This window comes from Ixodes scapularis, unplaced genomic scaffold (assembly GCF_016920785.2).
Source record: "Ixodes scapularis isolate PalLabHiFi unplaced genomic scaffold, ASM1692078v2 PGA_scaffold9__187_contigs__length_104089568, whole genome shotgun sequence".
Classification (NCBI taxonomy): domain Eukaryota; kingdom Metazoa; phylum Arthropoda; class Arachnida; order Ixodida; family Ixodidae; genus Ixodes; species Ixodes scapularis.
Window position 1 is genome coordinate 6,420,756 of NW_024609884.1, and position 25,419 is coordinate 6,446,174.

Below are 25,419 nucleotides of genomic sequence, written 5' to 3' on the forward strand. Positions count from 1 at the left end.
GAAACACTAAACGCTTAAAAAAATACTTTTAAAGAGGCTAAACAAACCGAGCACCGAGAAAAGAGAGAAAGAGTGCCTGCTTCCTTGTGGAGAGAGCGTCTTCCCCCCTAATCAATGGAGGCAGAGTGCACTGCGCACGCACGGCAACAGTGGTCTGGGAGTCCACTCACCTCAAGGCGTATTTACTAGCTGGTCCTTATCTGCTTACGCTGGGGTCAAACACAAACAAAGCCATCACCAAAAGGACTGTGCCGTGACAATGAACTCTGGCAACACTGAAGCCCGCTGCCTGCCTGTCTGGAGATTCACACAGACTTTGATCTGTAAAGCTTGGCAGAGCAAAGAGTAGCCTGCTCCAAGATAGCCTTAGAGTAGAACGGTATCTTGGTGCCAGACCAGTAGAGAAAAGCAAGCAGTGTGCCACTACTGGGGACATAGAGAGCAGCCTAAGCCTAAGCTTTCAGACTTGCTGGGTCGTGCAGCAGCTAAATAGAGAGAGGGTAGCAGCTGCAGCATTATGGTGCTTGGGAGTTGTGTGTAGAATTTATGCATTCGTTGTGCAATTCTTTGTTGTTTTTTTTTAGAGTAAATGCGAATGGCTTTGTTGAGGGGAGGGGCATTTGTTAGGTTTTTTTTTTTTTAATATTGGTCCGGTTTGAGAAGGTAATCTGTATTGTAATACACTTACCCTGAAGGCAGTCTTCAAGCTATCCGTGAGACTGACAGTTTGACTTCTGGTAACCTTCGAAGTTTCTCTACTGCATCCAACATCTTTGTTCAATGAACCAGAGGCAAAGAAAAAAAAAATATTCAGAATTTTTTTTAAAAGCTAACACTGAGTCCTGTTTCCAATTTCTAAGAATAGGAAGCCCCCACCCCTGATTTTTCTGGTGTGTGGGATTGTGGCAACTGCTGAACCTCCCACACCATCACAGTGCTAGAAGATACCTCTGTATCTTTCTATCACTCTATGAAATATGTGACATACATTAAAGTCTGAAGCCATCATAGAATGTTTCAAATAGCCTTACAGTTCTACATTTGTTTTTAAAGTTCTAAATATGTTCTAAATTTTAGTATTACCGAGTGCAGTCTGCAAAGTGACTAATGTCTGATTACTTATAAATACTACTTAAACTTATATACACAGTTATACTTGTTTTCTTCTGATGGACTACCAGGCTTTTGCTAGACTAAAATCGTGCGCTAGTCACTCTTATTAGTGCTGGAGTGCTCGAGTGCACTTAAATATTTTATAGTTGTGTCTGTGCAGTTGTTGGCAAAAAGAGCTAGTGGCTGATTTACCAGATAGCAACATGTTAACAAAAGAAGTCTTAACAAGGGAAGTTTAAGGAACACTGAGCTGTTGCAACACATTTAAGGGCCACATCTTCTGCTCAATGTAAAGATACGGCATTGCACAAGCTTTGCAGTGCCATGCTGCCCCCATTGCTTGAGCGTGCTCTCCTTTGTCTATGGGAGCTTCTTTCTCCTCATTGTTCTGCTTCCTGTTGAGCACAGTGTGCTAGGGCCTAATGCCAAGCTTTGTTACTGTTGTTTGTTGCAGGCGAGCACATCACCAATGTTGACATGGGCAAAATCACCAATCGTCCCCAGGCCGACACGCAGAGTCTCTCCTCAGCCTATTTCACAAAAGGCAAGTTCTTCAAATAGACTTCTCTGTGCTTGCCTGCCTAGCCTCCACTGCCTTTGGAGTGCCGCCTTTGACTAGCGTCCATTCCGTAGGACATGCAGGGGGCCTGCTTCCAGTAGGTGTGGTGTCCTCGGCACCCAAAGCAGAGCAGCATGCGTCGCTTCCCGGGCCGCCTGTGAACCTGGAGCGAGTTCCCTTATACCAGGAGCAGCTGGAGTTGTCCTACCCTGAGCTGAACAGCCTGAGTAGCGCCCTGGCCGATCGCTACCACAGGATGGAGTCCAACATGAGCACCCTTGACTGCACCTCAGACACGACCAACCTCCACGAGGACTCGGTCTCCTCGACTGTTCGAGAGACCAACCAGGTGCGTTATGTGAAGACTGAGCCTGATTAGACATGGGCAGGTTGTGAAAAGCGACATATTTGTGCATTTGCATCATTGTGCCTTATTTGCCTTCTTATACTGCCCGTAGCGGAGTCTTCCGGCGAAGTGGAACATTGGAAAGTTGACCAGGCAGGGGTGCTTTACTTATAGCAGCTAGGTTCTTGCATTCTTTGCCCTGGAGCTAAGAATGAATGGCAGAAACAGCGCTCCCAATCTGCGGCCATCACTTCGGCCCGTGCCTAAAGGAGGTGGCCACAATCATCTTCGAGTCTTCCCCTGGGAGGTTATTTGTAGGAGGACTGTGCAGTTTAGTCGATGTAACTCCAAGGTTGTCCAAGGTCTTCGACACTCTTACCCTTCCCCATCCCAATTTCTAGGGACGCTATATTGATGACATCCTCGGATTCGGCCCACCGAATGCGGTCGATTCTTTTTTTTGACTACTAGAAAGTGCACACCCTTCTCTGAAATTCACCTCCTCAGTTTCTACCTCTGCTGTCTTTCTTGACCTCACCATCTCTGTCAATAACAAATGCTTCCAAACGTCTGTTCGTTACAAGCCTACCAACTCGCACAGCTATCTTCTCTACGCTTTTTGCCACCCCACACATCAGATCGACTGCTCCCGTTTTCACAATTTCTCCGCATCCAACGCCTTTGCAGTGATGATAACGATTTCTATAATCACGCCCTCTCTATGTCCACATTTGTTTTCTGAACTGGGGATACCCTTGCCCTATCTTGACAAGGCATTAGACTGCGTTTCCCACATCTCCCATTCCGACGCCCTTTTCTCTCTGTTATGTAGTGACAAGTTTCTCTGTTTTCGCTGTGCTTAGCACACTTCATATTTTCAGTTGTCAGCCCTGTTATACAGATGTTATTGAAAAAGCAAAGTAAAACCTACCAGTCGTGACCATGACAGCGATGTGTCCGGCTCATGTCGTTACACTCTCCACCCAAACCCCAAAAAACCCATAACCCTCTTGTCCTGACATATTGCACTTATCTCCCTAAACTCACCCATCAGCTTGTCTGTGCCACTGGCCACTTTCACCCTTCCAAGCACGTTTCTGAAGCCCCAACTGTCGCCTACCGCCTCCCCCCAGACCCCCAATCTCTCATGGCGAAAAGCCGTATTCCGTCCGCCGCCCCTAAATCCCCCACACAACAATCGCCTGGTACCACACCATACAACACTCCTAGATGCCTTACCTGCAAGCATGTCGCTCCTTCTCCCCCTAATTTCAAGCACAAAATTCCTGACAGCCATACCTGCAAATTGGTAACATTGCTTACGTAATTTTCTGCACCGCATGCCTCGACACTTTTTATATTGGCAAAACCGATCGAAACCGAACACCGCCGCCCCGTAACCCTGGAACTCGCTAATAAACTAGATCCTAATCTCTGCACGCACGTTTCCGACCACTTTTCCGAAAATGGACATGGTGAATTCAATATGCGTGCCTGCATCATCAAATCTGGCTTCATTTGCTCCCACTCTCACAAAAAAGAAGAAAACTGCTTGATCTTTAATCTCCGCTCTGAATTCCCTAATGGCTTAAACAATACTTGTCTTCGGTACTAACACTTCCACTCTAAAGTCTAAAGTGGGAAAGGGAGTCTTCTAAAGTCGACTCCCTTTCCCACTTTCATTCATTCTCCCGTTCTTCCCCGTTCATAACAGTTTGACTCGCTTCCCGAGCTTCGTCTGGTTGTCGTTTGCTGCTGCGTCTTTTTTTTTTCTTTTTGTTTTTTTTTAATTTTCTGGCGTTGTGCTGCAACAGCCCTTGCGCTCTTCTTGGCTTTCCTTGGTTTTCCCATAGTCTGACCATGGCCTCCGAGATCCCAAAGCATGCGCGCGAAGGCTTCTCCAGCCGTCGCATTCGAGCCGCTCCCCGGCAGAAAAGTGTAATTGCGCTAACTCCGTCGCTCGCTGCGAGGCGGCGTTGTCTGCCCAGTCATAACAGAGGGGCAAGCCATCAGCATCGCAAGTAGAGATCTGCACTGATACGGGCTAGACCGCGGGCCACGGGCCGGGCTCGGGCTTCACGGCTACATTCACGAAGGGCCCGGGCCAGGTACGGGCCTTGCATTCAAGTCTACAAGCGGGGGCCAAAGCGGGCCAAACCGGTCATTACTGTTTTTCTTTTTTTCTTTAGCGGCATATTCTTCGGAAGCGTGTTCGGGGGTTGGGAGAGGAACCACAGTGGGGGGATAAACAGACGCTGAAGCATGTGTGTGTGGGTGTATGTTTTTGTATAGTTTGGTGTGTGCAGCAAATGCTCTTTCAGATGACTAGCGGCGCGGCGTTTCTTTTCGTCCCCGGCGGCGCCGCCTTCATACAATCGTTTCTCACCACAAACACGCACCTCGCCAGCATAAACCATCTGTACGCATGAATGCTTGTATCCCCAATAGGGGTAAAGAGGTTCCCCTGAGGGGTACTTTTCCTGAACGGTTGCTCGCAGACCACCGCAAAAAACGACAACATTGCTACTTTTTTTTTTTTTTTTTATGGTTGTACGCAGCGAGAATGGCTAATTTAGAACTTTGCCCGTCTTTTGTCCATACCTGCCACAGTGTTTCCCTTCCTTTCCAACTGTAACAAGTGGTTTTGTTTACTTTTGCTTGTCATTTTTGTTTTTCCGTCCTTTCCGCGCGTGTTTGGTCGCAGAAAAAGAAGATCGGGTGATTTTTCTTAACAAGCTGCCTAGGCCTGCAGATTGGTGCAACTAATAATAGCAGCAAAAAAAATGCTTACAGTATTTACTTCTGAATATCGTAATCAACTTGTGTGTAGCAGTTGCAAGCGAGCTGCCATGCCGCACAATCTGTGGGCTATTCATACTGGGCTAAAATAAAGCGCAGCTGGTCCGTGAAAATGAAAACATGTCCAGATGAATATCTCAAATTAAATAATTAAATAAGCATCACAAATTGTCTGTCTACGTCTCCAGAGCAGCTGTTCACCGTTCTACCACAATACACAAAAATTTATAAGTATAAGTTGCAGTAACTCAACGTAACAAGACTTTTTCTTGAACTCTCCTGCCTCGTGCCATGCTGTGGATGACTTGGTTAAAGAGCACCTCCCCATGGATAGATGCCGGCTCTTTCTCTTTTTCCGATTACGCCCTCTCCGCGCAAATGGGAAGGCCGGAGAAGCGTTCGCGCGCTTCGGGATCTCAGAGGCCATGGTCTGACGAAGGGCGTGCGCCCGAAACGTTGCTTATTTGCTTTCTCCTTCTTTTTGCATATCTTATCTCTCACGCTTTTAGTTTTGTTCAAAGTTTCTAGTCACTGAGAGGATGCAAATGGCGAGAAGGAGCTTCTATAGGCCCCTCAATCGATAATTGGCTCACAGCGTTTTCATTACTCTGCACAGGTCACTATTGTTGGGATAAATAGGTTCTAGGAAATTAGCTCAACATGAAGCTGACCAATGCCATAAAGGTGAAATGATTAAATATGTGAGATCCCTTTATTCACGTGGTTGTCGAATACAGTCGCTGTACCACGCGCTCATTGTAAATGCAACATTATGGTAGTGTTGAATAAATGTAAACAGACCATCATTGTTTTCCACTAGTAAGGTATGTAAAGAGAGAACATGGGGCGAAACACGTTTCTGTAATTTTCGTTGTTGATATTTTATAAATACAAACGCAAATGCCATATTTTCTGGACTATATTCCGCGGACAATATGTGTTTAGAACTGATATTCTATGTTGTGTGGAGGATTTGTTTTTAAAATTGCTCATTATCAGTGCAACTTTTGCACAATGCGGGTAAGCAAATCGTATTGTTTCACACAGGGCATTAGTCAGCAAAAAAAACGAGACTGTCAGTGTGTTGCTTTTGACCTCAATGCCCATGCAGGTGACGTGCCAGGTTGCTGCGCCCAAGCTGACAATGTGGATCAAGCTTGATCTTGATAGCACAAACACCCACAGCTTGCGGTCATAAAATCATTGCGACTAGTAAATAAGTTACTTTGGGGTCCTTCAGGAACCACGGTTGCGATACCTCCGAAGTAAAAAAGCACCTTCACACTGATTTTTGTTTTTTTTAAAGCAACAATACAGACTATAGAAAGAAGAATTGACACTAATATTTCATTAGTCAGCATGGAGTACTATTCATTGGGGAACTAATGACTTACTGTTTTTATTGGGAGTAAGACATGAATGAACACCTAGTGCAGACTATGCACCAGGTGCGGACTACCTAAGGGAAAACACATTTTCAGCCAAAGCTTGTTCCTGCAAACTATATGCCAGGTGCGTACTATAGTACAGATAATATGCTATCTTTATATTTGTTAATCTGTGCTTCTTTCCTCGTTATTTAGTGGTTTAGAGAAAGTGGAGATCTGGTTTTGTTTTTGCAATGTTTTCTAGGAGACTATGCGCCTCTGTTGGTTGCAGAGTGAGGGAGTGTCTCGATGAACGGTGGAGGAAAACCCATTTGTGAAGAATGCTTTGTCCGATGTGGCAGACTGCTAGGCAGGGCATTGATCAACCTAGGCTCGAACCTAGTTTTCTATGCATTTCCTTTCTTTGCCCCAGTCACAGCTGTTGTTCTAGACAAGGGGTGGCCAGGCTGACCCGGCCTAAGAGCTGCGAACAAAACCACGAAACTTCCAAGAGCCGTGGGGGTGGGGGGCAAACGTTTGTCCAGAGCAATAAACGAAACTCGAATTACTTTCAATCTATCCGAGTCAAAAGCAGTCCAACTGTACGTAAGGTAACAGTAGCACAAGACTACCTGTCTTTCGATTTAAAGCACATTCCATTTCTCTTTTTGGGGAAGTGCTCGTGTGACCAGGAGGGAGGCGGGGGAGGGGGGCGGAGGTAGGGGAGGGAGCCACCAGCCGCACTTTAACACGAGAGGAGCCGCAGCTTGGCCACCCCTGTTCTAGACTCTTAGCCTTTTTCAGCCTGCCTTGATCCCCTTGTCTGGCCACAGGACACAAGCAGCCTGCTGCAAGAGCCCAACTCGATGCTGGTGCGCATGCTGCACATGACGGTGAAAGAGGACCACTCCTGGCTTGGGGCGCTGAGTGCGGGCAACCCTGCGTCTAGCGTGAGCAGCCCGTCTTCGAGCCGGGCCAGCCTGAGCCCGCCACCGCACTCTCCGCGGCGCGGTGGCACCCTCGGTGGCGCCTCCCCGCTCGCCGTCTCAGAGGAGGCCACGCTGGGAGACACGCTGGCATGTGCCGAGCCTCCAGACGCGCCCTCCACCTCGAGGGCTGCGGCACCAGACTTCCACAACCTGCAGACGGCTCTGCGTGCTCTCATCAAGTGAGTCGGCCGAGTTCTCGGCCAGCATCTTCCACCCTTTGGGAGAGAAACGGGGCCTTTTGAAAACGGGCCACAGCTTTTACTGGAGTGCCTGGTTTCCCATTCTGCACCCTGTTAAGAAAATTGCTTCTCTTGAGGGACAACCCCACCTCATATTTCTTAGCGAGACAGCAATCGAGTTATCCTCAGTATCATATAGGAAGACTAAACTGCATGAAAAATCCACTAAGGTGGATTTTGAAATCTAATTTTTGTGGTGAAGACTCAATCTACGCACCCTAAGCATCCTATAAAACCCAATATTACAATCACGTGTGGCCTTTTTGCCATGCCCCTTTTTCTTAGGCACCTCAGAAAAAGAGCAAGGTTGTAATTTTCAGTGTTCTATTATACTTAATGGAGATAAATTTAGTTGCACCATACAAAGAGGATCTTAAAATCCACTTCAGTGACTTTTTAACCTTTTGGGCTCATGGGAGTTTACCACTTGTAGGCTCTTCTAGTCGGAATTAATTTAAGCAAGAAAAGATCACATCAATGAGCGACTTCAAATTCAACTCTTAAATATACTATGATCAGTATGTTCAGTTTGAAACAACTCTGCATTGTCCTGAATGTTTTCGTTTGAATTATTGAACTCTACTAGCGGTATTTGCGCAGCGTATGATACTTTTCAAAGCAAATGCCGGCGTGCAAGCCAGGGTGTCAAGTGAAAATTTTATAGTAGAAAACATTTTTTTGTCTTTGCCTTTTGTCCTTCCTGTCACCGCAGACTGCACAGTCCGTAAGACGTGGACAGAGTAAAGGCTGCCATCTTGGAACACCTAAAAGCGTGCGCAAAATGCCTGTTCACGCATCTAGCAAAAATAAAATGTGTCGCACCTCTTACGGCACCTGTTGGAGGGACAAGAAACTAAGTACACATAGTTTACATACCCGACAAGAGATGGCGCAAGTTCAAATTGTCGGTAGGCACCCGACGCTTGACTGCGAAGGAGAAATGGACCTGTCGGGGCAGTCCTGACACTTGTCCAGAACGGGAATATTTATTTGTCGGGAGTTACCCAACAGGATCACCCCAGAGGGTTAAGAAATCAAATTAATTCTTAAATGTTTTGATTCTGTTTTGTCCTTGGATTTTTGTACAAAAATCCAAGGATAAAAATCTAAGTACAAAAATTGAAACATAATTTTATTAGAAAGAAAACGTGTCCGACTATACTCCTTCTCACAAAAACTTAGTGAACTGTGGAGGCTACGGCCCCCGTGACCCAATAAAAACATTGGAGCGGGACGCGTGACACCATGTCATGGGGGAGTTTAGGTCACTGCACAAAATGCAAGGCCCGGAGGAACCGGCTGTCGTCTGCTGGCCAAGACCAGCAGACGAGAACCGATTCCAAACCAACTAACTTTGGATGAACGTCCACCGCGGCAACATTGCCATCTGCTGAAGTAGCGAGCTCTTCGGGAACAGTTCATGAGACAAACCACATGCTTAATTTACCTGCAAATCTATGGCAAGTGCCCTAATGACAGGGCAACGTTTTGAGCGGAAGCGGTCAATTAGAGGGCTGCGATTGTTCAAACATCGTTCAAAAGCCACATTGTTAAGATATCGTTGAGAAGTCGCATGTCTTCGTCTTTCCTTCGTGTCATATAGCATAGGATGCAATCGCGGGAGTTCAATTGCTGTTAAAAGAAAAAGAAGCTTAGAACTACTTTTTGTCGCGGACGGCACCTTTGCTGTGGCGGTAATGAGGCCTCCTTGTCCTCGACCGTGGAGCGTCGTCACGTGCCTTGATTAGATGCCCTTATTGGGTTGCGGGGGCCGCAGCCTCCACAGTTCACCGAGTTATCGTGAAACGGAGTATAAGTTGCGGTGGCTCAAAACATTGCGAGTTCGCACGAATATCTGCCATCTTTGAGTGAAATGTCAAGAATGTGTAATTTCAAAAGAAAATTGTTTCGTGTCTTGCACGATTTAAGTCATAAATAATTGTATGCAACAAAAATCTAAAATTAAAATATGCCTAAAAAAAAATTCATCACGGCGCAACAATTTATATACCAAATTAAACTAACGTAAAATCGCGAGCAAGCGTCCTCTCTACATTTGGAGATAATCACGTAAAACATGGGCAATCCTTAGGTCAACACTATGTAAAGATATGTCCCTTGTGTATTTTCCAAATGTTACAAAATTGAGGGGTGGGTGCTGAGTGTGCAATGGGTGGATGCTCGGTATTTTACATTAAGTCTAAGTCATAATTTATATTGTCTTGATTTTTTGTTTCCACCCCGATGGCATCAGACTCAATCGTGCTCTGCCTTCGGGTAAAACACTGAAGGAATAGAAGGGACATTAAAAGCCTAACCCGCTCTGCAAATTCCCTTTTGTTTTTGTTTTAGCTATTAAATCCTGTGGTCTTGAATCTATGTACCCCTGCAGACAATACCAGCTGAAACACCAGATCTGACCTTCTTCTGCGTCTGCAGTCCCTACACATTCTCTTGTCTCTCAATTTGTGAAATAGTATAAAGTACGACACCTCAACTTCACATTCCATCCTAGTTCAAATCACAGCTCTCTGGCCCTGCAAGGGCCCTGCAATTACTTTTTTACTCATTTTTAATTTGCACCGAACCTGAGCGCACTGAACATAGTAACTTAATAAAACTTTTCTTTTCTCGAATTTCGCTTTATTTTAAAAGTTATAGGCAAATTAAAATTACAAAAACAAGCAAAAAATAACCTCCTTCATGACGTCCTTGGTTGCTTGAGTTGCCATGAATTAGAGGGGCGAGCGCTCACGGGTTGCCGCACTCCGTGTCGACGGCGCGAGAGGGCGCCACTAAAGCATGTTCTGGACAGGCTCTATGCAGCAAGCAGCCAGAGCGGCTCCCATTGCATTGGCTGCGCGATTAAACACTAATTCGGCATGACATTTCATTGGCCACAAACGACGGCAAACACGGGGTAAAAATCAGGTCAGAATGGGAGCCGCTTCCCGCTGCCATACCGCGAAACAGCCTAACCGCCAGACGAAGCTGCTCGCCGAAGGCCTTCGGAACGCTCGAAGCCGGTCGGATCCTCCAGTCCCTATGACCGCAGCACCGCCGCATACATCCGGGACCTTTGTGTTGGCACCTGATCCAACTACTCCTTTCTAGTATGTGCCGCCTTTTCCGCTGCTTGGTAACGGGTATGTCGACGGGTCATTTCTTGTTTCCCTACTTTATAAACTGCATTTGTTTCTTTTCTGATCTAAAATACTGAACAAAAACTACTTTCATACATAATTGATACGGTTCGCTCCACTTATATTTTGTATTTTGACTAAAAAGAAGCTTTTAGTGGCTCTGACCAGTAATAAGCCCAAAACCAAAGACGTCTCATATCGCGCGCTTTCGGTACCGCGGGTCGCCCTCATCGGTGGAGGTTTCCGCGTCGTTGCATGCTTTAAACAAAAAAAAACGGAAAACAAAAAAAGCAGCGTCCAGCTACACTTTGTAGCACCTTATGACGGACCATGAGGATGCTACGAGCCATCCCAGTCAATCCAGCACTGTGCACGTTGTGACTATGTGCCCCTCTCGAAGGTTATGTGACGCTCACATAGCGTTGGTTTGACTTTGATGGCTCGTAGCATCCTTGCAGTCCATCACATGGAGAAATGGAGTGTAGCACCAAGCAATGAGTGTTTAGGCAGGCGCCTGGCATCTCTGTGACACGCCGCTCCTGGCTTGACATTGCAGCTCCATTCTTCTTTGCTCCGGTTCCTGCACTGGCCCTCTGGCACTGCAGAACAAACAGCCCCAAGCACCCCGTCAATTTTTTTTTTATTTTTGTGCTTATGTTTGTCTTCTCTTTCCTCATGGAGTATTGTTTAGCAGTAACAAAACAAACACACAAAAACTAACTGCTTCTTGGTGTACTCCTCCGACACGACCTGCCGACCCCACGTTGAGACGTGGGTAGACGCGAGATTCATTTATTTGTTTATTTATTTGTCACTTAAAGGGGAACTCCGACAACTTTTTGAGCAACCCCAACTAACTATATTTTTGAAATCGCCGTCCTTTACTCTTTCTAATATGTTATTTTGTATCGCAAAATTCAGAATAGTTATTGTGAAATCGGCAAATGAAAATGACGCCAAATTGAAGATTCGAATATACCCGCGCTTTTCATTGCCGTGAAGTCACGAATGTGCCGGCTTGCGGTTCGAGTGGGCAGTCTAAAAATGAACTATGCCGAGCATTTGTATCGTGCTGCTGCGCGGGAGCTGGAGCGACTTTCCAAAGCATTCATTTGACACCATAAAACTGCTTGTAATCAGTTGAAAACAAAGTCTACAGCCCAAAGAGTGAACCCCTGCACACTCATGAGGTCACTTTTTTCAATGTTGCCACTAGAGCTTTTCACTTTGGAAAACACGATGAGGACCAAAATTGTAAATTCTGTAACTTCGCGAAAAAAAGTTATTTTGTCCAAATATTTTGGTTACTAGTTCAGCGATGTTTGTTGGTGTTTTTAGCAAGTTTTTAGGCAAATCGGGGACTATGAAGAAAATGGCGGAGTACCCCTTTAACTCCATATCGTTGCCATTTATTTAGGCAACACCGTGCCACTGAAGCCACCTGCGACCACGTGCAAAAACGTTTGCAGCTCAGATTTCATTACGCCTTACTGTTTTCCAGTGAACGGTAATCGCCACATGAGATTGTGGTTTCGTTCGGTGCGGATTCAATATGAAATGTTCCATTTCAGTCTCGGTTTTGTTCCGGTTCAATCAGGAATAACGGTTTCGATCCGGTTTTTTGGCTTGGGTTCGGGTTCAGTTTGACACCCTGAACTTATCGATAGTTTTGCATCACTAATGCACACGTTTGGTTTTGGGCCTACTCGGTGATTCCCCTGTCACAATCCGATGCACGCGTGTACCTGCACTAGTTATGCATTCTAACTGGTTTCTTTTCTCACAAGAATGGATGGAAGTAAAAGTGCAGCACCTGGCACTGGCGGCACGGTTCACCTGTTGCCACCGTTGTCTGTCTGGAGTGACTCTGTGTGTCGTTTACCAACAGGGAAGTGACCCAGGCGTCGCCCCAGGAGTCTCACTGCTCCCAGGGCAGCAGCATTTGCGGAGCGACCAGGAGCCTGCTCTCGGCAGATTCTACGACAGGTCGGCCCTCGGGGGGCGTCTTCGCCTCGCCAGTGTCCATGGTCGCCAAGGGCGGTATTGCCAGGAGAGTCAACCAGGTGCGTTGTCCCATCCTTGCGGAACGTCTTTCGCAGCGCCTAACGTAATTTTCTTGTGCCTCCTAAAATTAGGAAGGTTTATTTTTTGCTACTTTCGTATTGAGGCTATTTCTTTACCTGCTCGTAACTAGCCTTTCAAAGTGTTCTTTTTTTCTTTTTTTTTTAAAGCTTATTTGTGGTTAAATATGGGAGGAACTTTTTTCGAGTTTATTTTTATCACACTTTCAGCGTTTATTAGAGTTCACTAGTGTGAAGTGTTTGATTATCAGAAATTGGGCATTTTTTGTTGTTTAATTTTTTTATTGTGGTTATTTCAAGTTCCCCAAACTTACTAATAATAAGAAATAATATTTGCAGGCCAACAAATTAAAAGATGCAGAAGGCCATTCCAATTCTCTGCCTGATAGTAGTCTTTCCACTGTGATAGAAATGCCTCCTTCTCCTTCCAGTAGGAGGTCCAAATGAATAGTCTAAACTGGAAAGCGGAGCAGCACAATCACATAGTTAAATTGGCTTGTCACGACCCCGAAAGAAACAGTGACCCATTGTCCTGGACATTGTGGCCTCGTATATGGAGCTTTTTCGGATGAATCTGAATTTATTAAAAGTTTACAGGCTGGTGCTTTTTAAAATGTTTACAGCTCCATCTGAATACAAGAATAGATCTAGTAGTGTGCGCTGGCATCGTGCAAGTTCTGTGCAAATGCAGTTTTTGTTACTTCTGTCATCTATATCTCAGAGCAGCAGTATTACACCCAGCATGGTTCTTCAGTTCATTTGACCTCATAAGTGTTGAGGCATGTTTGCTGAGAAATGTCCGACATACCCATTGTTAATTGCATACCAACCAACCCATGCTATCAAACTCGTCAAGAGTTTTCAGTCCGAGTGGATACATAGCGTATGCTGTTGCGTCCACGCAGGTGGCCAAGCGCCCCACTCTCTACATGTCCTTCCCGAGCCGTAGCCGTCGTGGGGACGTGGAGCTCAAGATACTCTCTCAACCGGAAGAACAGCATCGTGCTCGCTACCTGACTGAGGGGAGCCGCGGGGCAGTCAAGGACCGCACGGGAATGGGCTTTCCCACCGTCAAGGTATGGACTTTGCAACTGGGCTCGGTTCTTGCCACAGACTCGTGCAGTGTTTGTGGCAGAAGGCCACTGCAATTGGTCCTCCTCAAAAGTCAGCTCCGTCGTGTGTGGGAGCCTACTAAGAAGTCTGTGAAAATGGTGGATGCCTGTTTATTTAATTATTCAAATAGCTACAGTGCCATGAGTAATTGTTGTGATGTTAGTGATTATCGTCCCGTATCCCTTTTAAATGCATTTGCAAAAGTGTTTGCGAAGGTGATGTACGGTATTTTAAAAGAAAGGTAGCCCCTGTGCAGCATGGTTTCCTCGCAGACAGATCTGCTGAGACAAATCTGTGCACATTTTTTTAATTGTTCTATGCCAATTGTTCGCAGTCGGGGTCAGGTAGATACAGTATATTTGGGTATGACCAAAAGCCTTTGACAGGGTCAATCATGAACTGTTATTGCTAAAACTTGAGAATTACGGTCTTAGCCCTGAGTACAGAGCCTGGTTTGTGAGTTATTTACGCAAAAGACAGAACGGTGCTGGAGTCTCTGGCTGCTTGTTACGCTCTTTTATGCCTTTGTCAAGAGTGCTTCAGGGCTCAGGCCTTTTCGCTTTGTTGTTTATTGTTTTGATAAACGACTTGATGTCATCTATGAAGCACTCGGGATGTAAAATCTATCACCTACTGCTCTTTGCTGCAGGACGAGGTTTGTACCGTTCAAGTATGATGCAGATCAAACAACCTTATTTTAAACTCCCGCAAAACCCAAGTTATATCTTTGCCAAGAAAACTTAGCGCTTTATCTTTTGCATGTACTGTAAAACCCTTAATGTTTGCGAGCCCTTAAGTTTCTTGAATTAAAAAATTTGCAAAATTTAAGGGCACGCGAAAATTTGTATCCTTAGGAGTTTCAATGCAGGCGTCTGGAATTCGCAAAATTTAGTGGCCGCGATTATGTCCTCTGTGAATGATTCGCGAAAAATAGGAGCCACGAAAATAAAGTGCCGTTCACACTCTTGCAACCGAGTAAGACCGAGAGAGACCAAACTGGTTTTTAAGCCTTCTGCGACTTCTTAGGACCGAATGCGCTACAGCGGAGCTGGTCCTAAGAGATCGCAAGAGGCTTAAAAACCGGTCTGGTCTTACTCGGTCGCAAGAGTGTGAACGGGCCTTAAAGGATTTTACAGTACTCTTGAAAATACTCCAGACGAGCACATTAGCACAAGATTTAGGGGTTTTTGTGGATGAGCACCTATTCTTTTGTTCTCATATGAACTCCATTGTTAAACAGTTCCTACATATGCTGGGAATAATTTCTCGCTTACCCAGATATCTTAGAATTCATAATTGTTTTTTTGACTACAATATGTTGCACTCATGTGTGCTCCAGACCTGAATTTGCATCTGTGGCGTGGAACTCCGTCTTTATTTTAGTGAGTGAAAATATTGAACAAATACAAAAATGATTTGTACGACTATCTTATGACAGATATTTTGGTTGAAAATGCTGTTATGAATATAATTTGATTTTAGAAAAATTAAATTTACTGTAAAGTTCCGAAAGAACGCCCGCCCCGGAGAGATCGCCCATCCCGTTTTTTGGCTAAATATCTGTAGCAGAAAAATTCTGAAACATCGCCCACCCGCCGATTCCCGTCGGTCGTCACGCGATGTCCGACAGAAATCGCATCAACCGCGCCCATGAACTTGCATCTGACAAGCGAGTTCATGGCGGGCTCCCGCGCTTTTGTCCGCAATGTGCGCGCGCGATATCGGCTCCCGTAACACGCGAGTTGTTCCCGTGTGTATGCTGCACCGTGAAATGCAAATCTGCTGCGTCCAGTCCGCAATCTGCGGCATCCCTTCCCGTGACATAAAGTTTGTAGCAGATTCCCGCGTTTTGTCCGTGATCTGCGTGCAACAATCTCAATTCCACACGAGTTGGTCCCGCGTGTATATTGCACCGTGAAATATGATTCAGCTGCGTTCGTGACTTGCGGTCTTTGCACCCGAAACATAGGAGTTTGTAGCGGATGCATGCTTTTTTATCCGCGATCTGCGCCGCGATATCGTGTGACAGGCACGTTTGTAGCAGGTCCCCCGCGTGTTTATTGCGTCATAAAACTTGCATCTGCTGTGTCCGTGATTTGCGGTATTCGTTCCCGTGAGACGCGAGTTCTCGGCGGGTTTGCGCAGGTTCTTCGCACCGTGAAATACGAATCTGCTGCGTCCGCAACCTGCGGTATCCTTTCCTGCGAATTCCCACGTGTTTATCGCATCGTTAAACGTGAATTTGCGGTGTCCGCGATCTGCGGTATCTGTTCCCACGTCGCGTGGTTTGTAGCCAGTGCCAGGGTGTTTATCATTAATTTTTGATAAGGTTTTGCTGTGGCGTCCCCAAAGATAGTCCACCCCCATGTTTTTCACCATTTATCTCTTCATTTTGGGTGGGCGTTCTCCATTACGGTAGGCAGTTTTTTTTAGAAGGTCTGTTCGAGATATTAAGTTTTTGCATAGGTTAATTCATGGTTCAATGGATAGCCCCACTCCTTTTGCTTCTTTAAACTTCTGCATTCCAATGTCCCCCCCCTCCCTCCATTCCTGGGGGAGGGGGAGGACGTTTGGGAGTGAAGTAGATAGTTATACAAGACCTACAATTATGACAACCGCAACACTATCAAGCATTTTTAATTACACAGCACTTATCATAACAATTGGCAGGTAGTTCTAACATGAAGTTACAAATGGACTAGGAACAATACGAGGTCAATGCGGAATCATTAGGTACAATGCTAACCTCTGATACTGGGTGTCTGTTCCAATCCTGCGTCGCTGTTAAAAACATCACTGTGCAGCTGAAGTTTTTTACCTTTATTGCAATAAGTAATGCGGTGGTTGAATGTTCAACAGTGAAATATGTTATTAATTGGGCTAGGTGTCCTTGAATAAGAAAAACCCAAGCTTTGCAGGAAGAAGATCTACAGTTTTGTTTTGACATAAAATACCGCTTCCAATGAACTGTCCGCGAGGCTGGTTCTTGCTCTGGAACCCCACATCCCGTTTCTTTTCCTCGTAGGTACGGGAATGTATTTCGATTATTCGGGTCACGCGAATGTTCCCTGGAGCTTGGGGGATCTCGTGATAAACACCCGTTTTTTCATCCACTACCAAAGGTTGTCACCGAAGAACGTTGAATCTGCGGGGAAAAGGCATGAAACCCTTCTTTAGACTTATGAGCTAGCCAGCACTAGAGTCACTGGGAACATTCAGTGTCTCTAGGCAGCATCAACCCGTGGAGACGCGCTCGAAGCAATGAAAGCTCTAGCTAGCTAAACAGCACTCTGGAGGCGACTCGTGAAAAAAATTGTTTTTTTATCAAGAGTTTTTTTCAAGAAAAAAGGGCATGGGTTTTTCTTACCTCCAAGGGAGCATGCTTGTGAATCCGGTAAGGATAAGAGAAGAGAATGAGTTTGAAGGAAAAAACAGCCTCGCGAACAGTTCAGTGTGGACCGTGTTCCCATTCAGAACAAAATGAAGCTGTAATGCAGGTTTTTTTTTCCCCGTGAATCTTGGGCTTTTTTTGTTCAGGGCTGCTCCAATAAGAGTTTTTTCAGTTATCCCCGATTCAGTAAATGCGGAACCCTACTCATATGCAACAGAAGCTCTGGGTCACCAGCGTCGAGTTCAATTAGACAACTACTGTCTCTTTCGGATCCTCATGAGAAATTTCAATTTTTGAAATTGCCAGGGGAAATTTGTGCGTGGGCTGTTATGCGATGAAATGTTGGCCTGAAAGCTCTACTCCAGAATGCGAGGCCTACAAAATAAGTTAGTATATTTCATAAAATTATGTTCTGGGCAAATTTTTAGCCTGACTCCCATGTTTTAACATACGAAAAAGCTTACCATTTTTGCTGCTGTATCCGATAAGGTCGAAACAGGCAAGCAAAACTTGGTCGCGCTGCCCATACAGAAAAAAAGCACTAATCACAAATCCCGGGCATCAAATTCATTGCTCGTTACCATTCAGTGTGGCCATACAATGTAGTCTTGACCACCTTCGTCTAAGCCAAACGTTTTTTCTATGTTACTACGCGGGGGATCTCGAGCACGGATGACAACAAAAAACGTTGAAATGGTTCACAATAACGCTAGTTCCTCCCTTTGTGCCTCTTTGAATGAATTCTTGGGAATGGCAACAAAGGGCTTCTGAAGTTGGTAATCCGTAGCCTTTCCCACTCAGAAGTCGTAATGGTAGCTCGAAGGCAGCTCGCCTGAACAGGGTGCTCGAAGGAAAGTAACCCCTAGAAACCAGACACCTTGACGCCCGCAGAAGGGCTTCATATTTCTGTCTTGCCTAACTCTGCTTATTTTCGACATTTTTTCTTCTGTTCGTTTAATTCCTTCTGGTCGACCAAAGCCCTTCGAGCACGACGGAGAAGGTTGCTACTCTAAAGGCCATTGTCAAATAAAATCAAGGGTGTGTGTTTTTTTTTTTTTTTTTTTTTTAACATTATTTTATCACGAGGACGCAGGTGGGCTTTGACGTTTGGGGCCCCTGCTTATCATCTTCACTGGCAAGTCACAGGAAATGACACCAATAAATGTTTGGACAAACATCTCAAGCGCTGTTCACACAATTGCAACCGACTGCGACCGATCACCGATCGCTTAACCGATCACTAAGCACTTGCTGCAGACTTATCAGTGGCATCCACTATGCCTACAACTACTGCAATTTGCATTACCCACTTTGCATCTCTGTCTTTATGACATGACGACACCATTTTGCCCGCATTGCGCAAACGTGCTAGAGCTTTTGCTTTTACTTTGCAGAATGTAGGCGAAAAAGCGTGCCTTTTTTTTTTTTTTGTCTTGGTTTACCCGGTTTCAAGTTCAACCGATTACCGTAAAATACCGGGGGAGTGCTTGCCCCACTTTCACTGAAAACTGGGTTAATCTAGGCATGGGCGCTTGTCTGGTCAAACTGGGCGGTTAATGTATACTAATTTGCAGAATTCTAAAGTTAAAAAAAGTGATTAAAGCATTAATTGATTAATTGGAAGGTTAATCGGCCAGTTGTCCAGCCTTAGTTATTACCATTATGTTAAAACACCTGAGACTGGGTGTGAAAAAAACCTTGAAACAACCAAAAGTAGAAGAGACAGGGAAACGAGTTAGCCAGACGGCATCTCAAACTCGACTAATAATAATAACTAGGACAGCTGTGTTGTCCTTGAATTGAAGGCAGGTTCTTCTAAAGCTCAACACCCCCCCCCCCCCCCCCCCCCCCCTAGGCTTTCTCTGGCTTTTGCCATTTTGAGTCACCTGTTATAATTCTTTAAGATAAAACGAGCAGCCCGACTTCGTACCTTTTCAAGCTTGATTGTCTGAACAACTGTGTCGAGGTCCCATGCATTGCAAGCTTATTCCAAAACTGAGTGGACCTGAGAAAATTGAAGCTTCTCTTTCAGATAAGGCACTACTGACAACATTGCGAAAGGAAGCCAAACATTCTCGAGACTTTAGAAACCTTATAAATGACATGTTTATTCTAAAGGCCCGTTCACACTCTTGCAACCGAGTACGACCGAGAGAGACCAGACCGGTTTTTGAGCCTCTTGCGATCTCTTAGGACCAGCTCCGCTGCCTCGCATCCGGTCCTAAGAAGTCGCTCTCAGTCGTACTCGGTCGCAAGAGTGTGAACGGGCCTTTAGTTAAAGGTTGAAGCTAGGAATGCAACCAGATATTTGTGCTCATGAATAATAATGGGCGGTTCTCCATTAATTAATTGTGTAAGCACTTTGGGATGGAACAAATCGTCTTGCAATTGGAATGTTCATGGCCATCTTTTTTTTAAGGTCAATATAATAATTTTCTACAGTTTGCACCAATCAGTAATGGCATTAATATCTGCCTGAAGAATGTGGACATCGTCATATCTTCATATTTTTGGTTAAACAATGTCTGCAAAGAGATGTACACATATGTCGGAACATTGACGGTATCATTCAAGTACAACAGAAACGACAGCGGCGCAAGGACAGATCCTTGCAGAACTACCGATGTTGTCAGACTGACAATGATTGAGCACAACATACTGTTGCCCACGGTTGAGCGATGAGCATTTGGGGGGAATCCTGCGTAGCAGTTTTGATGGAGCTGCCTTGTATGCCTTCTTTGCAGCTCGTGGGACTGCAGGAACAAGTTAAGCTCCAGGTGTTCATTGGCACCGACCAGGGCAAAGTGCAGCCGCACATGTTTTACCAGGCAAGCCGCGTATGTGGCAAAAATTCAACGCCATGTCAGGAGCGCCGCCTGGATGGAACCACTGTGCTCGAAGTGGACATGCTGCCTGCCAAGGACATGACTGTCAGGTGGGGATTCTTCGGTGCTCCCACAGATGTAATGTTTTCGGCTGATCATAGTCTTTTTGCTGCTCATGAGACTGTTTGTGTCAATAGTCTCAAGGAATTAATCTTGATTGGAGAAGAGGCAGGGCGACTAGTTTCTTTGCACTCTGGGTGATACTTGTTTTTCACATATCTAGAAAACAGGCGTCGACTGATTTTTTGTTTGCCAGAAGTTTGAACACCCTCGTTTAACATCGACTGTGTGTTTGGACACAGTACAACGTTTCGAACACTGTTGCATGGATGTTAAACACAATGTTTTGGACTTGGTTTGCATAGATGGCACCATTTGCACCCTCCCAACTGTCCATATGTACCGAGTTCCCAATAATAAAGCCCAGATTGCAAAAATTAATTCTTCCTGGCAGAACATTTCTTTCCTATCCTTTGTTTCCCCCTTCAATTTTCTTCTCGCTTCTTTACGTCCTTCTCACATGCTAAGCATTTAAGCGGCGCAGCTTATGACCCCTGAAACCTGAACAACGGGGATTAGTCACACTGGCAGGATATGAGCACCGAAGGAGGGGCTGTTGCTATCGTTTGTCTCGGGTGCGTGGAGCGCTCTTCAGGCTATTCTGTGGCGGGCTGATGGTTTTCTTTTCACACAGGGCCATACCCCTTTCACTCCTAAGCTGACAGTACGGTAAAAGCTGCGTGCTCGTCAAACCAGTCCTACGTATATCTTTATCCAGGTGATTACGCTTCCGTCCATACACATGCGCAGGGAGTGGGGTCAGGTAATGCAAGGGAGGTGGTTGAGTGGTCCGGCAAGCGCATAACTCCCACAGTGCTGTCAGCCTAAGGGTCAACGGAGATTTTTCTTACTTTTTATAGGGCCTGCGGCACATTGAGCTGCTAGGTGTATATTCTTTTTTTTTTTTTTAATTGTGCGCCAAGCTAAGTTTTGGCGGCACGGTGTATGTTTAAGAGCGCAGATATACCACCAACAAATGATGACGACTCAGATGTCATTGCAAGCTGTCTTTCCGCTTATTGAGGGCTGTTTGAGGATAGTGAGATGTCTCAGAGAGGCCTAGCGGAGCTTTCATGGCCATGGCACTCAGTGAATCATCTTCATTTTTAGCAATTTTAGCACAAACATTAAGAGATCTCAACGTTTGTGATACTGCAACTGACTTTATTTTTCTGGTCCCTTAATTTCGTGGATTTCGCTAAGTATGAATTTCGGGAATATTTAGTGGGCATGACATCTTACGATTTGAAGTGGTTCGCTATGTACTGGTTGTAGTATAGATGTTTTTGCGTGATAAGTTTTTCTCAAATTTAAATCGTTAAGTTTTTTTGAATTTAGTTATTTACAGAAAACTGTTTGTTTTTGTATGTGATGTAGTTGCTAAAACAGGAAAAAAACATATTTTGCTCTCTAATAAAAGAGGCTAACAAAAGAGAAAGAAAACTGCAACATATTTAGAATAGCAAACCATGGACAGAAAAAAAGTTATAGTTCAGAAAAAAAGTTGTTCATGTTCCCTTATTGGTAAAATGTTTTCTAGACAGTTGTTCAAATGAACAAACCACTGGAGGATTCAATGGGGCAAGTAGGTGCCGGCATGCGAGAAGAAGAGTGGTTTGACTTTCTTTAGTTTATACTCTGTTCAGCCCAAAGCTGGCAGTGCAGGGAGCTACGTGCTGGCCAGACCATTTAACCTCTTCCTTTCATCGCCTGACCCAGCTGTCTGTGCGGGGGTTTGCCACATGGGAAAGATAGGCGTATGACCTTGGTATGACTGGATCGACGAGCACGTAGCACCCACGGCACTGGCGGTATTTCAAGTCCGAGGGTCAAAGTGAAGGCTGGCTTCAAAAAGGGGGAAGTGGGGAAGACAGAAGGTGCGGCTTTTGCCTTGCCTTGTGTGATTACTAACTGGCCGCTAGACTAACCTTTTCTAATCCTAAACAGCAACGTAAAAAGGAGGGGTTCTTTCCTCTTGCGGGAAAAATGGGAAGGAGAAAGTCGAGCAGAGTGGAGAGTATGCTTCCTCCTTTCTGCTTGTTGGTTGGCCTTTAAAGGACACATGCAAGGGAAACTCTCTCTCCTGCTCTCGGAGAGAGAGATCACCTTTCTGGGGCCGGAGTTGGCGACCTTGACGGCCCGGACTGGCGGGCGTTGACTCGGAGAGTCTTCGGGACGAGATGCCTGTACACGCCAAGCGCCCCTCAACCTCTCTTACTTCCTTTCCCGCCCCCTTCGCTCTTTTTTTTGCTCTTCCCCCTTTCTTCTCTCCCCCCCCCTCTCTCTCGCTGGTCTAATCTTTCCCACTAACCCTTTCCCCAAATCTTCAGCAGCTCGTTGCTCGTCGGCCTGGCAATAAAGACCTCAATGTGTTGAAAGTCGAAAGATGTTTGCCCTGTCCATCCTCTTCGTCTGACTCTTTCGTATATTTTTGAATGGAAAAAGAATATTATAAAACAGATTTACAGCAAAGAAAAAAAAATGTAGAGCTATATTTATGGCGCAAAATGAATTTGTAGTTGGCGCCCATGGGAGCCGCCGCTGGTCATGTGGTAGGCTTGTGCACTGCTGCGCTGCGTCGCCGCCGCACGCTGAGCATTGTGTGACGCCGCTTCAACGCGTCGCCGTCGCTGTTGTCGCCGCTCCCACACAAGTTTGTCTGCTTCAAGGCGCCACCGCCATCATCTGACCGGCGCACAGGTTTATCACGTCTGCTTGCACTTTTTCAGGAGTTTCCTTTGGGCTCTAAAAGTTACTTATTAAAGGGACACTGACACCCCCCCAAAAATTTTTTTTTTCATTTTTTGCCACGGAATACTGCCCAATCAATATTTTGCTACAGAGTCACTTATTTTTTTTAATAAAGCCAAAAAAACGCTACTGCTCTAAACTGAAACCCCCAAACCGCACGGAGAAGTAGAGAGGAGAGAGTGAGTGGCGGAAGTCGTGTGGCTACACCCGACCGTGCGATTCTTTTTTTTCTTTCTTTCGCGTGTAGCGGATGAAATATGCTGCGGGATTTGTTCGCTGTGCGATTCCTTTGCAGTTATGTTTGTTCCACTCGCTGTTCTGTACTTCAAAATGAGTTGTTTTGTACATTTAAGTGTTGGCAATTAGTAGCGAGTGCCCGTGGTAAATTCCCGTGATCGGCTCCGAAAAGAATACTCCCAAGATGTTGCGTGTTTAGCTGCCTCACATGTCTTGCATCTGAAAGTGGCATCGTGCGGCAGAGTTGTCAAAAATGGAATCCCATACTATTTAGTTCAGCGACGTATCGTCCACAACAATTTTTTTTTTTTTGTGATAATTGTAAAAAAAGAAAAATAGCAAAATGTTTGGAAAAAAAAAAAAAGAAGAAAGGTATGTCCACATTAGGGATTGAACCCGTGTCTGCTGCGTGTCAAGCGGACGTCTTTCCACTGAGCTACTAAAGGAACTCTTTTGTTCGTAGTAATGCTGCCGGTAGACTGTATGTCGAAAAGTTTGCTACCGATTTCCCTCCAGTACATGCACTCCCGGTTTGGAGTCAGGCAGCACCACGCATTGCCCACATTCGCACCTATAGTCAGTTACAGGTTAAGAAGGTAGCGGCAAATGCCCCTCAAAGGGAATCAGATATCCCTCCGCCACCTCCGCATCCAATAGCGTCCCACCGTTTCCGTGACGTCGCGGCCAGCGCGCGAGGAGTGTCTTGCCTTTCGGTACATATTTGCTTTATCTTTCCACTTTGACTTAGCATTGTGGAAGCCACGAGAGGGAGGTTAGAGTTCTCCCCCACTTACGGAAACAAATACGACTTTCGGGGATTAGCTTCCCCCCCGATGGATACAAAGGCTGCTTTCAGGGGCTCGGTTCCCTCTCCGATGAATACAAAGGTCGCTTTCTTAAAAAGTGGGATCGGAGACAAGTGGGAATCCATTGAAGCGGAACAAGGAGCGTTTCCAGTGAACTCTTCTTTCGACTGCGGAGAGATTTGAAACGGGCGCATCACACTTGTGGGAGGAGCTTCTCCTACCTTCTTGACTTGTAACCGACTATAGTAAAGAACCTGTATGCGTCCGTATTCAGCTCGAAGTACGCACTTCGTGCTTGACGTGTGAGCGAGTGATGTCTTCAGCCACGAGAAGGGACAACGGCTCGGCGACGTCTTCGTGCAATCGGCTTGCTGGTCGGGCGTGTCGTATGGGATGAATATCAATTCTTTTGATTGGTCCAAAATTTTCTTTTTCGAAAGAAGACAGAATTCGCCGGTGCCGTGTGCGGAACGACGCCACGTTGAGAATTATGTGCAGTGAACGCACAGAATGCTTCCGGTTGCCTGTGCAACCTTTTTTTCAATCAACGTATTTGCAGCTTTTTTGAAGCCACAAAAAATGGGTTTCATATTTTGTTATATTTTTCGTATTTACTATGTGCCTTCAATGACCCACGACTTTGATTAAATTTGGTGGTCGCGTCTAAACCTTAGAAAACGGCCTGTGACCACGGAGAAGAGAGTGAGCGCGACTCGAACCAGCCAGTTCTCGATTGGCGGTTTTCGGGCAAAAAGAAACTGAATTTCGAGCCGCAAATTTTGTTCTGGGTAGTTGGGCTCTCATATGTCACGTACAACTAAAAACCTCGGCGAGCATAAATACCCTGTCAGTGTCCCTTTAATCTTAGAATTTTGTTATACTTCAAACAAAGATGAATAAGTTACTTTCAGAGGCCATAGGAAGCTTCCGAAAGAGCGCAAGTACCACGTGACAAATAGCGACCAGCCACATGACAAATACAGACCACTTTTCCGCGGCAGCCGCAGGCGCCAACTACAAAATTGTATCGCGCCATAAATATAGCTCTAAAAGTTTTTCTTTTTCGTTGTAAATTCGTTTTATGACTTGTCATGGTCTAAACAAGGCCATTTTCTGAATTTGTCTTTTAATGGACGAAACAGGTTGTGGTTTTTTAAAAGAGGACCACAGAGCATGCCATTTTTTGAACAATGACAAGCCGAAACTATATGTGACAACCCTCCAAGTTAAAGAAACTTTTTTTTATGGTCAGGACTCGAGCATCTTACTCGGCGATGGCAGAAGAAATGCAGATAATAATGGATGCTTTATTGGAAAGTGACTAAGTGTTTGTGAAGAATGTACCAGTAATGCATGTTAATGTCATTAATAAGTATGCTATACGCCATTTTAATAATCACCTTCTGCATGCTGCAATCTTTGTTTCCTGGACTGTGAGTAGCGTTGCAAGCATGCATACGTAGTAGTGACTTTTGTGAAATTCTGTATTGAATTGAGTTGACCAAGATCGTTTTGCTACTAGGCCAGTAGCAAAACGATC

The 25,419-nt window shown here is 45.4% G+C and overlaps 1 protein-coding gene across 1 annotated transcript in view; it reads left to right on the forward strand.

Annotated features, from left to right (window-relative positions):
• LOC8041272 overlaps positions 1–25,419 on the forward strand; it is a 47,114-nt gene that overhangs the window by 4,610 nt on the left and 17,085 nt on the right. Inside the window, exons 2-7 of the mRNA XM_040502158.2 lie at positions 1,568–1,657; positions 1,756–2,021; positions 7,018–7,352; positions 12,444–12,618; positions 13,542–13,712; positions 19,885–20,075. Of these exons, the coding sequence (XP_040358092.2) occupies positions 1,591–1,657; positions 1,756–2,021; positions 7,018–7,352; positions 12,444–12,618; positions 13,542–13,712; positions 19,885–20,075 (1,205 nt within the window). The 5' untranslated portion in view covers positions 1,568–1,590. The remainder of the gene's footprint in view (positions 1–1,567; positions 1,658–1,755; positions 2,022–7,017; positions 7,353–12,443; positions 12,619–13,541; positions 13,713–19,884; positions 20,076–25,419) is intronic.